The 13415-nt window shown below is 42.7% G+C and overlaps 1 protein-coding gene and 2 long non-coding RNA genes across 4 annotated transcripts in view; 2 read left to right on the top strand and 1 right to left on the bottom strand.

Moving 5' to 3' along the window:
* RPS6KA3 (ribosomal protein S6 kinase A3) overlaps nt 1-9959 on the bottom strand; it is a 43055-nt gene extending 33096 nt beyond the window's left edge. For both annotated transcript variants that reach the window (XM_079972226.1, XM_079972227.1), the window contains exons 1-2: nt 9823-9959; nt 385-441 (exon numbers count right to left, since the gene is read on the bottom strand). In XM_079972226.1, the coding sequence (XP_079828352.1) occupies nt 385-441; nt 9823-9903 (138 nt within the window). In that variant the 5' untranslated portion in view covers nt 9904-9959. The remainder of the gene's footprint in view (nt 1-384; nt 442-9822) is intronic.
* Nucleotides 1-13415, top strand: part of LOC307214009 — a 107078-nt gene that overhangs the window by 40273 nt on the left and 53390 nt on the right. The gene's annotated exons all lie outside the window — the stretch shown is intronic.
* LOC307213999 lies at nt 10190-11292 on the top strand. The gene is made up of 2 exons (XR_013837809.1): nt 10190-10325; nt 11112-11292. It is a non-coding gene; the product is annotated as an uncharacterized lncRNA (long non-coding RNA).

Raw genomic sequence — 13415 nt, 5'->3', positions numbered from 1 at the left:
TATAAAAAAATGAAGTAACTCGGCAGCAGTCAATGGATACAGCCATTCTAACTAGAGGAGTCACTACTACTTCATCAGCTCTGCTGAGATGCCAGCTCCATCAGCCGTTTCTTTTCCTTCAACAGCCATATGGCAATAGTCATAGGCATTCTTTCAGGATGCAATTGGGGGCAGGGATACAAGGGAAGCAAGGTGACAGCATAGGCTCAGCTGAGACCCCAGCAATTTTTGGTTCCTCCTCTCTATTCCAGCCAGTCATTGTAAGAACTTTGTAACTAGTGCTTGATTTTGCTTTTGCTCTGAATATGTGCATGCATACTAGTTGGCTAAGCACCATAGGCTGAGACTGTCCAGGCAACATATCAACACTCAGGTTTTACTTACTGATTGTGGATTCATCTCTTCTTCTCCCATAGGTTCATCCATGATTTGTTGGCCATTCTGCAAAAAAAAAGAAAGGGGGTTCATAAAGCAACTAAAGTAGAAAATTTCTCTACAACTTATTAAAAATAACAAAACAATGGGTTATATTGAACTAAGTCTTACCCAAAGTATAACAATTGAAATTAATGAACCTAAGTTTGTCATGTCTATTAACAGCAATGAATCTACTCCATGGGTAGGCAAACTAAGGCCCGGGGGCCGTATCCAGTTCAATCGCCTTCTAAATCCGGCCTTCAGACGGTCCGGGAATCAGCGTATTTTTACATGAGTAGAATGTGTCCTTTTATTTAAAAAGCATCTCTGGGTTTTTGTGGGGCATAGGAATTCATTCATATTTTTTTTCAAAATATAGTCCGGCCCCTCACAAGGTCTGAGGGACAGTGGACCGGCCCTCTGCTGAAAACGTTTGCTGACCCCTGGTCTACTCTGAGTAGGACTGCCATTGGATAAAACTCAAAGTTATTTGCCAGCATCAATTACTATAAAAGATGGTTGCAACTACTGTCTTACTGGGCAGTGAATGGCGGGTGACTTTACAGAAAGAAAATAAGGTGTACAATTCTAAGCTACTAACTATTTAGAGCACTTATGACTAGAACCCCATAGATCTGCAAAAAGCAAGATGAAGACAACAACCCATAATACAAAACAAACACTAAACTGGACCTTGACAATGGCAAAGGTGATGCAGCTCTATCGAAAATTATTGTGTTTTAAATAATATGTAAGTTCTATTACTGTGAAGTGAAGATAAAGAATAGAATTATAGGACTGCAATGCTTAATCAATTAGATATATCAATAAACCACTTTAAAAGTGGCCATTTAGACAGCAAGTACTATATTAAGGGGACTTTCCCTCTTATGCATGATAAAATGCCTCATAAGATTTTTCCTCTCATATATATCACCTAAAAAAAAAATCAAATGATGTATGCTACTTGCTTCAGAACTTTTTTTTTTTTTTTTGGCCAATGTGTGAATCGAATCCATTAAAGCAATATCAGTCAAGTTTTACTGTGCAACCCACTGCATATCTATTTCATATCTTGGCTCTTGTATGGTTGGCTATCTTGTACTAAAAACACAGATATGAGTTGCCCTGGGACTGGAGAGTAGAAGGAAAACGCACTTTGGCTTTTGTCATTGCCCAGAGGACCCAGGACCACTAAGAGACTGCCTCCCCTGCCTCCCAGGAGTAACATCAAGGCGACCGGAAGTCTAACCTGGCCCTAGTTCTCAGCCAGAGAAGCAGCAGCTGCAAGGGGCATGCCTTCCCCACTCCCTGCTTGAAAGAACACTGAGCCACAACTGCCTGCTGTCCTGGGAATGCAAAAGCAAGGGGAAAGAACACCCCGACTCCATTCAGCGGCCAAATGAACAAAATACACTAATTGCTATTCAAGAAAGAACACCAGCAGAGAAGATCAATCCAGCCCAACCTGGATAAAACTGTTTGTGGCCTACCCATAGGCATCTGGTTGACCACCGCAAGAACAGACTGCTGGACTAGATGGGCCTCTGGCTCCTTTTAGTACCCTCTAGCAATCTCACTATTTTGTTCCGGCCTTAAAGAACTGATATCTCTATATTTTCCAGTGTTCAAAACTCCCATTGTGCTAGGCACATTTTGTAATAGGGAATTTCATTAGTGTGAACAGTTTCTGAGTTCTGGGTGCAGTACTGCATCTAAGATTTCAGATTAAAACTGCAGAGCTGAAGGAAAGGAGGACCTTTTTCTGCCTCTCCAGTTCCAGCTACTCTCTGAAGGCTGGAGAAGAGACCCTCTTAAGAATATTAGAGGGGTGACCAGGGAAAAATGTGAAAAATGATATATTTTAGCTGCAGTTCATTCATTTTCAGCTTTGTATTCTTGTTATAAAAAAGCATGCCTAGACATTCTGTTGTAGCGCCCATAATCTAGGTTTAAGGTGCCATTTATCTCCTAGCTTTCATATCTCAGTTTACAATACTGATCTTTTCCCTTTATTCTCCTTTCCTTGTGTACCTTGCATTTGTCATTTGTAAGACTGATGCCTAGACTTCTCTCTCTCTCTCTTTTTAAAATCACTTTAGGAAACAATAATTGCCTGAAAATCAGTATAAACATACAGGAAATAAAATAGGTAAATAATTTGTGTACAATAGGATAACAGGTTGAAAGCAAGTTTCCCCACCTTGCACACTCAAGGGCAGAGGTTGGCAACCTAAGGCCCATGGGCTGGGGGTCGTTTAACCAGCCCCCAAGCCGCCCCCGAACCAAGCCGCCTGCACGGCGAGTCCCCATGCGCTGCACTAAACTGGCACTGCATGGGAACTCGCGTCTGTGGTGCCGGAAATCGCATTTGCACAGAGGTAGATGCCGGAAATCGCGGGCGGGTGCGCTCACACAAGCGATCTGCCCCACGCAGGGATCTCTGCTGGAGTGAACCGGCCCAGGCGAGGTAAACCTTGCTGACCCCTGCTCAAGGATCTAAGCAGCACTAAAGCAGCAGCCATGTTAGCTGGAGCACAGCATTTGTCTACCAACCTCTCATCCAGACTTGGCTGCTCAAAGGAAGTTACTCTAAAACACTTCCTAGGATGACACTGCTTTAAAGCAAAATATCAAGATGGGTGTATTTCAGTGTGACTTGGCACTGGGAACTGCCAAAGATAAGAAGCACTGCATTTATCAACACCTTCCCAGAAACAAACAGAAGCCTCTGTATGACTCTCCTCTTTCTTCAGACCCTACTTACTAATTTCCACTTACTTAAACCAGGCAGTTATCCAACTTTCAATGTCAAAGATGGCAAAGCAGCCTTCGCCACCTGACGCAAAACCAAGAGATGTAGATTTTAACAATTTCTTTATCACTTTGTTGTCTGGGTAACCCAAAGAAACACACCAGGCTCTTACTCATCCTCGTGAATCCAAATCAAAATACACTACGGACTACTAAAATACTGCTTTCCTCCAGCAAGAGTTCATTTTATATAAAAACATTTAAATGGATGTGAAGAAAATTTAGAGCACAATTCCTTACACTTTTAATGTGTAGCATCATTATCACAATAGGAACATTAGTATTCCAAGTAAAACTCGTGGAACACATATTTGCACTAACTTCTATATGATTCTACATTACTTTTAGCAGCATATAATTGCCTTGCTCACAAGGGACACCCAGCAAGAATGAGCTGCATGTACCAGATCTCTAATCTGTTTTATGATTTGGCTAGTAAATCAGACTGGTGAAGGGCTGGTCGCGAAAGGTGATTCATTATAGCCAGTCATTTTCTCCAGTAGGATGAGTGTACTAAAATGACACATTGCCAAAGACTGTTTAGCCCTCTGGTGTGTTCATCACCACATATTAGTCTTACTCTAAAACAGATACAGATAGATGTATAACATGTTTACATCAGTAACAACTGAAAGATTGCAGTGGGGCTAAGTTGTAGAAGAAAGTAAGAAATAAGTCAATTTACAATAATTTTCCATATTAGAAAATATTGTCTAGATGTTTCAATGCAAGATAAATCACAAAATTCCAAGTATTACAGTTGCTAGTGTAATCTGGCATTTCAAATACCTGACTGCACAGTATGAAAACACTCAAATAATTGGAGAAATAATACAAGTTACAATACAAAGAAGATTGCAAACTTATTTTATCTTGCAACCTTTCTGGTAAAAGATTTGAGTGTAAAAGCTATGCAGGTCAAAGGTCATTAACAGGAAAAATTATATTTTGTAGGTATATGTATCGTTTAGCATTTTTATGAATTTTGTACTAAGAGCAATGTACATATAACAGTAAATAATACAGTGGTACCTCGGGTTAAGAACTTAATTCGTTCAGGAGGTCCGTTCTTAACCTGAAACTGTTCTTAACCTGAAGCACCACTTTAGCTAATGGGGCCTCCTGCTGCCGCTGCGCCGCCGGAGCACGATTTCTGTTCTCATCCTGAAGCAAAGTTCTTAACCCGAGGTACTATTTCTGGGTTAGCGGAGTCTGTAACCTGAAGCGTCTGTAACTGTACTGTCTTTACAATGATCATGTTCAGACACAACTACAGGTAATCAATTAGCCTATGCATGAGCCACGTGAAAGTGCATGCAAACTGAGCTCTCCTGCTTCGCTCCTCCCTTCCTCTGTCAGGGAAACAAACCATGGAGTGGCAGGCTTAGCAATACTCCAAACCAGTGCTTGTGGGTTGTTTCTCTCAAAACAGACCACAATTCTGAAGCCAAGTTTTTTTCTTGGTTGCCACTGCCCAATCATGCTTGGGGGGGGGGGTAAGCAAGTTATGAGTGCTGGTTCAGACATAATGCAAAGCCAGTAGTTTCCCTGAAGCTTCAAAACAGTAGAGCTCAGCATACTCACACTTCAATGTGGCTTGCACACAGGTTAATTTGGCTAACTGCAGTTAAGATTGCAGAAATGATATATCACTACAATGAGCCAGATATTTTTGGAAAACGCTGAAGACAGCTATTAGTAAGGGCTTCATTTTTTTCTGTTTGCAGCCTAATTATATTCATATTTACTCAGAAGTAGTCATGTTAATTTCAACAGAACTTACTCCTAAGTGAATATGCTTAGGGCTGAATCCCTAAGTTATATTTTTGTTTCTCTCAAACTGCTTACTGCTCCATATTTTTCGCTCCATATTTATTTCTTAAAACTGAAGATGAAGAGGATGATGTAAACAACCTCTATACTTCACTCAGGCACAGCAATGGTTACAGTTAATGTTTTTTTAATTTTTTTCTTTCACTGATTTGTACATCTTACTTTTTACAGCTGTGTTCTCAAAAATTAATAAACATATTTTTTCAATTGCTCCTTATAGGTTTAAATGCTGTTTTTTAGGTAATTCATAAGCAAATCATTGGATTAACTGGTAATGCACATTCTAGTGTGTTTTCAATTCTATAACCTTCAAGCAAGAAACTGAAATCTCTCACAATGCCGCCCTGCAAATATAGCATCTTGTTCGTTTACATTTCCGGCATTTTAAAGGAACATATACATGTTTGTTTAAAACGTCAGTTTAAAAGTTGCAACACAGCTCTGTACACATTCTTCTTTGCTACCGTATTTGCTTCAGCTGGGAGGGCATGGTATCTCCACAAGGTTGTTGCAAGGATATTGGTGGTGAGAAGAGCAGCTTGCCACAACCCATGACAGTACAATAGGAAAGTGTGCCAGGGTTGAGAAGTATGAACAGTTTAAAGGCACCTAGAACAGATTCCAAGCCCCATTTGATAGCAGACAATTGTCTGCATAGGTTATGGTACCACCAGCCCTCTATCAATATGACCAGCGCTTTCCCTACTGACAGTCTCAATAAAAGGCAAAGAAGCAATTTTTCAGAAAGGGGCTTATTCTCACTTCAAACCATTAAATACTACAATTTGCCTTCTTAAAACATTTTGATATAAGCAAATACTATAGCCATGATTAAATACTTACATGATGAAAACACTTAACATATAATTAGAAGGTTTTAAAAGAAAGTAATGCACACTTTCCCCATCTCTCCAGCCAGCCATCTACACACAATGTGCTTTTGTCCTGTATTCCACTAAGCAAAATGGCTTTGAGTTACTGTTATAATCTTTTTTCCCTTCCCTAACATCCATTTTTGATGAGAGTCATGCATTTGGGACAAAAAAAAATTAACCTAACCTATCTGGGGTCTGAACTGGCTGTGACTGACAAGGAATGAAACCAAAATGATCAGGAGGAGGATGGAGCCACTTCCTTATGTGGAAAGGTTGCGGTTTTTAGTTTAGAGAAAAGCCAAGTAAGAGGCAGCATGATCAAAGTGTATAAATCTATGCATGCTATGGAAAAAGTGGATAGAAAAAAGTTTCTCTCTTAACACTAGAATTTGGGGATATTCAGTGAAGCTGAATGTTGGAAGATTCAGCACAGACAAACTAAAGTACCTTCTTCTTTCAATGAATAATTATACTATGGATTTCACTCCCACAAGAGGTAGCGATGGCCACCATCTTGGATGGCTGTAAAACAAATTCCTGGTGAATAAGGCTATGTTCTACCTCTGCTGTCAGAGATAGTATGTTTCTGGGTATCAGTTAGTGGAAACCACAGACATCTGGTTGGGTACTGAGAGAACAGGATGTGGACAAATGGGTCACTGGCCTGATTCAGTGGGCTGTTCTCGTGTTCATAGCCAACTCTAGTTGCAGCTCAGACTGGAGTTTTGAGAATTAATTAATTTCACTTAACCAAATGAAACTGGCTATATTTAATTCTTTATGCAAAGAAAGCCAGAGGCTTTTGGGTCATAATCATGTCTTAAACAAGCATTGTTCCTAATTACCAAAGTCTATCACTACGAGCATTCCCAAGCAATATTATTATTTATTCATTAATTTAAATCACACTACTGTCTTGAAAGAATAGGGTGGGAAGAAACACTTTTAATTATTTCACATCAAAAGTACTTTTTTGAAAGATGCACTCTTCCACATGGGATCTACCTAGAAGTTTCTTCCATGGAGCAGCATACCATATTATGTTTGAAACCCTTATAAGTGCATTGGTTCCATAGCGTATAACATCTCTACACCAAGGCTAGTCACAATCAGGAATATGTGGAGCTGGCAAAGATTATCTGGATGAGCAGATACTCCTGGTAGTGGGCAATTTTATCATTATAAACAAAAATAGCTAAGTTTCTGACCTGGCTGCAGACCACATTGTGATCTGCCTGCCTGGTGTGAAGACTGCAAATATCATTCATCATCTAGAGAGGCTGGTAGATGGTGCTGGGGAGAAGTCAGTGGTCATGCTGCATCCTGGCACCAATGGCATGGGCTAATGTAGTCATACTCCAACCCCCATCAGCCTCAGTTAGCATGGACAGTGGCTAGGGATGTACTCCAGTAATTTCTGGAGGGCACCATGCTGGCTACCCTTGATATAGCTGGGAATGCCTCTGGCTAATTAAACGATCTATGGGGGGGGTTTGTTACTATGCTATGCATTTATATGCTTTGGAAAGGAGGCCTGGGGGTGCGGAGGGGCACCAAAAAAGGCATCAAGGGCCACATGCAGTCCTTGAGCCACAAGTTTGACTGGCCTGCTATAAATAAGGGGGACGGACATGACAGAACTGCATAAAATTGTGCAAACTGTTCTTCACACAATTCATAGTTAAAGGCTTTAAAAGGGGAATTAGACAAATTCATGGAAAGTAAGACCATCTACTAGCCATAATGACTTTATTCTATCTTCACTGTAGAAGTAGTATGTCTCTGAAAACCAGCCAGTGACGATCATGAATAGAAAAATACTGTTGTACTCATGTCCTGCCGCTGGGATTTCCATAAGCATGTGGTGAGAAAAAAAAGTTGGCCTGGACAGACATTTGGTCTGATCCAGTGGGGTTGCTTTTATGTTCTTAGATGCTGCACATAACAAGCACAACACAGATCATAAGTGTCTTTCAAACATTATGCTTAGCTCCTGGAACGATATTTAGACATACTATCTGGTCGTCTCCATAGGGAAACTGATATATTTCAATAGGCTGCAATGATATGTCATCCGTAGAAATACAGTTAAAGTGCTTTATTGTTATTACACCTCTGAGGCAAATGGTTTTTTAAAAAACAAACTCTTTATGGAACAAAGTGTTATAAACACAAATACTGTTGCTCTACTTATCAGCCTAAGTCAAAAAGAACGAAATACTTCAGGTCGGGATTTAACAAAACTAGAAACAGGGTAATTTAATTACGCCAAATTATCACAACACCTTATTACTACCAATAAAAGGAACCACTTGATGAAACAGCAGAGAGGTTTTCTCAGAACCATACCCTGAAAGCAACTAATTAAGCCAGATTATCTAAACTTGATCAAACCACAAGCATGCTGCTTCAACTACATAAAGTACATCGCTTCTTGGATCATGAGAATTTAGGGGGGGGGGGAATGGAGACAGATGACCACCAGTTCCTATATTGGTGCCTTGCTTTCAGCGGAAGCAGGATATGAGGACTTCCCCTTTTAAAAATGAGAAAAGAAAAAACTTGCTCTCATGTGCAAACTGTTCCTACTGCCTGGTTACAGACCTGTACATGGAGGAAGTTGAGCATCCGGTCAAAATGAGGGGGAAGGGAGGGAGGAAGAGACAGTAGCCGGGGAAAGTAACCGAACACCATCAAAAAGAACAAAAGCTGCCAAGTCATTCAACCATTCAGTTTCTATCACAGATCTGACAATCTGACAGCAACCCACTCTACAACCACCTAACCCAGATGTTCTTGGCTTCATAAAGGTGCTGTATTCGGGCTGCACCTTATGAAGTGGAGAGAGGAACGATGATTACTGAGATATTCCGAAGCTTAACACTATTTAACTCCTCCTCCAGCAAATTTCAGAACAGTAGTAGGCTATAGATGGGAAAGTCCCTTTGCTCCCACCCTCTTTTGATTTTCTTAACCCACTGGCCTTGCCCTGACCAGCAGTCAAGGGTCTCGCCCCCTCCACTTCCCCTGACTATCGTCCCTTGCAAACAAATGGAATAAGGAGGCTGTTCGAAATTAGCTTGAAAGCCATCAGCAGCATTAGCGGTATGGATCAGCATGTTTCTTCCCTAAGGTGAAAAAAACCATCACAAAATAGATCTGTTTCAGTAAAGAGGGGAGAAAAGAAGGGCATAGGCACCCCCTCGCATACTTTATCTCCCTCCTCCTCCTCCCCAACAGCGAGATCCCACTCAATTCCTTTCAAAGGAAGGCAGAGGTAAACTGTGCCCTCTCCATTACGCCAGAGATCTCAACGCCACCGCGTACAGAGAAACCGTCCTGCCGCCAAAAGAAATTTATTCTCCGAACCGGGAAGAGGGGTTTTGTGTGCCAGAAGAGTTGCCCACACCACTCTCTCCCCCGCCGCCAAGCAAGCCATTACTAATAGGGATTTTAAATATCCTGTCGCTGAAAAGGGTGAGAGTCGGAAACGCGCCCCTTCGTGACTCGCTGGCCCCGAGAGCGGCGAGGGCGAGAGAGGGAAGCGGACTTGGCTAATCTGGAGTAAAGGAGCGAGCGGGGTGAGGCGCGAGAGGGGCGACAGAGCAGGCGGCCACCAAGAGCCCCCAGACGGGCAAGGGGGCTGCCCTGCCTTGCATGGGGCACTTCGAAGAAAGAGGAAGCGGCCGCCGGTCCCCAAGCCGAGGCGGAAGCAGAGCGACAAAACGTTCCCCTTTCCCCAGGACGGGCGTTTAATTCCCCCCCCCCGCCTCCTGGCGGGCCCGTCCTCGCCCTCCGGGGCTCAGCGGCGGCGGCGGCGGCGGCAGCAGGGGGTGCTGTGCCCGCTCCCCGGCCGGCCGGCCGGCCGCTCAGGTCGCCTTACCTCGGCGCTGCTGCTGCTGCTCTCCGCCGCGCTCTCCACAGCCATTTTCTGCCAGGGGTCCGCCAGCTGCGCTAACGGCATCTTCCCGCTTTAACTTCCGAGCTCCCCCCACCCGGAGCCGCCGCTGCCCCACAGTCTCTCGCTCAGGCTCAGGGTCAGGATTCCTCCTCCTCCTGCTGCTGCTGGCCAAGGGGAGGGCACTGCCGGGACACTCGCGCTCCCAACCCCCGCACTGGGGGCGGAGGACGAGGCAGAGCTGCCCACGCGCGGGCGACGGAGAGAACTGGGCTCGGAAGAAGCCGCTGCCGGGCAGAGCCAACCTCCCGACGTCCAGCAGGGCTACTGCTGCTGCTACTACTGCCGCCGCCGCCGCCGCCGCCGCTACTCACTCCGCTTCCGCTCCCAACATGGCGGCCCCCAAGCCGTACCTGCCTGTCAAGCCGAGGCCTGGTGGCGTCATCCCCGAGGGCGGGACTGGCCCAGCCAATGAGCGGCGAGCCCAGGTAGTAAAGGGACGGAGTCGCGGGCGCGCGGCCAGGCGATGGTTGCTCTGATCCCGCCGGGAGTGACTGGCTGGCGTGGGAGGGAGAGGCAGGCAGGCGGGGACTCCGGATACGTGACGAGGGGTTTGGGTTTTTTTCTCCTTTTTTGTCACGGTCACTTGAGCGAAGGGCGGGAGGCGGCGGGTTTATCCTCCGCTCGGGCAGTTTTGCTTTCTCCGGCGCCGCGGATGCCGCCCGCGAGCGTCACACCCCTCGAGCTGTACAAAAGCTTATCGTGTGTAGAGAGGCGATTGTGCGGCGTTTTCCTTCTACCCCCGGATGAACTAATCCGGCATAATTACTATAGTGCCACCCCCGTGGCTATGACGGCAAAGTTTAGTAACCTTTCCGAGATAATCCGCGGGAAGCTGTTATCTTTGTACGTATTCAGTATGACTATTCTGGAGTTTATTTTTTATTTTAACTTCATGAAAGTTTTGGCTTAACATAAAAACAAAACCCTGTTAACTCCGATCTAAAACTGGACTCTGCAACCCTGAACGCATGTTAGATTTTAGAAGCCTTACAGGACTTTTCTTACAAAGCATGGCTAAAGAGTCGACAAGGAATCCCAAATACTTGCAACACTGCCTTCACATTCTGGTATTCTTAACTTGTCCCTTGGGTTTCCTCCTAGTGTAGTTTATCCCTCTAATGAAATTTATATGACACACTATTCTATTTTGTTAATTTTAAAGAACCAGGTTTATGTTGCTGTAAATAATTGTTTTTGATTTGATTTTGCAGCTGCTGAAAAGATAACCCACAAGATTCGCCTGATGAAAGGTTCGCCTGAAGAACCAGCAGAACAATCCCATGCAGTTGGGTGGGATCTTATATTTCAAGCAACGTGCCTTCCCTGCACCTAAAAAAGAAATATGGTCCTCCTAAATTATGTGTTTAATAAACCTAGGTAGAATTATACTTATCATTATTTTATGAGCCTCTGTCTAATTACTTTCCATATTCTTGGGTTGAAAAAGAAAAATGAAAAAAGTTTTAAAATATATGTTTAAAAAGTATACTTCAGTATGCATCCTTAGGACACTGTAGTTATACCATTGTGTGATTCAATCATAGACAGCACCAGCAAATTCATGTTGCACAATTATTGGAAACTGGGAGGTCTTCCACAACAAATCTACTTTCCCCAAAGACCTGACTTTTAGCAACATAAAAAGTGATGGGGAAATTTACTGGAAAGTGTGGGCTTACATTTGCTTTGATGCAACTGTCATCCAACTTCCCTGCAAACTGATCAGGATGAATGTTCAGTAGACATCATCCAGAAGCAGCCTTAGAGTTGAAGAGATCCACAGAGGTTCAATATACAGGTCAACCCTCATCATTAAAACAAGATAGTCTTGGCTTCAAAGCTGCCTGTTCTAACCACTTTGAACATATTGAAACGCTTGAGTGAGCAACATGCTTAGGATTGCATCTCAGTCCTCATTAACACTTAATTGGGAGGAACTTCCATTGAACACTGTAAGACTTCCTTCTGAGTAAGCATTCATAGGGTTGTGCTGTTAGGGTGCCACTATATCTAACAATGTCATAGTCTGACTCGGGCAATGCTGAATACAGTACATTGGAAAGAGGAAAGACTTAAGACACAGGATGGATGTTAGGAGCTAAGCCCTTCTAGCTGTGCTTTTCTCTCAAAAACTCTCTTCGTTGTTGAGAACATAAGAAGAGCTTGCTGGAACAGGCTAATGACTCATCTAATCCAGCATCCTCTTCTCACAGTGGCCAACCAGAGACTTGTGTTGTTTGCTTTGCTGTTTTGATCACAGCTGGGTTTACTTCCAATTGCAGAGTACTACTGAAACAAACATAGTTTCCTGTCAAACAAGTATGATGCATACTTTGAAGTTTCCCTAGTACCATCCTAACAAAAAGGTCTGCAGCCATTATAACTATTTCTACTCTTGAGCATGACCACCAAGGAGGAAGATTAGTCTATTTGTTGATGGTTTTTAGGGTTCAGTGTTTTTTTCTGACATGCAAGAAAACATTCAAAATCCTGCCAGAGAATGGACACTTTGTTTGTTTGTTTGTTTGGCAATGCACAGTCTCTGTTGCTAGGAATGCATTGGGTCCAATGTGTGCATTATAAAATAGAAAAGGCATTTATTACATATGGCACATCTTCTTCCAAGACCAGTATTAAGCATTATATTTTTTGCCAATTACTTATTTCATTGAATACATATAATTAGTAGGATACTGTTTATAAAATTCATAAGGTATTGGGGGGGGTGTTAAAACACATATCTGTTGGTCTAAATCTGTTGACTTAATTGTGACATGCATACTGATTACAAACCTACTTATCTGGATCTGAGCTCAATTATAATCAACATTTATTTCCAAATAAATGACCAGGAGTGTTAAATTTTAGTATTTGTATCAGTAAACAGCAGGGAACACTACATCTATTTTTATTACAGTTTTATTTCAATTGACCTCAAAGTGACCAAGAATTACAAATAAAACATGATGTGTTTCTCTATAAGGAAAATGATAAAATCCACAGGTGGCTTAATACCTTTATAGTAACAACAAAAATAACACAACATAGAAATAAAGTTTTGGAGTTCTCTAGAACTCTTCACATTGCAAAGTGTTACACAAATCGTGTTTTTCCCTACCCTGTTTCTTCCTCCTGCTAGCATCTATCCTGATTGAAAATTGTGGAGAAATCAGAAGCTCACTCACTATCGTGTAATGTTTTGACTTTCCAAATGAAGATATTGCCCAATTGTGGATTTTGGAACCTTTGCAAAGTGCAAGAATGCTGGTTTGAGCAATTTGTGGTGGAGGAAAGGCAGGCTATATAGGAGGATGCTGTCTCAAGACATGACTGTACATGTTATCTTCCATAGTGTACATGAGTTACCTATGGATAGTTGTTCATTGCTGCTGAAACTGATGATAAATATGAGGATGATGACAGGTAAGATCTCATTTGCAATCATCACAATCATTTTAGCATGTGAGTGGCTTCCTATGTTCTTGGCTTCCTGGAGTGTAATTGACATCCACCAG

This window comes from Podarcis cretensis (genome assembly GCF_951804945.1).
Source record: "Podarcis cretensis genome assembly, chromosome: 4".
Taxonomy (NCBI): Eukaryota; Metazoa; Chordata; class Lepidosauria; order Squamata; family Lacertidae; genus Podarcis; species Podarcis cretensis.
This window is presented reverse-complemented; position numbering and strand designations above follow the sequence as displayed.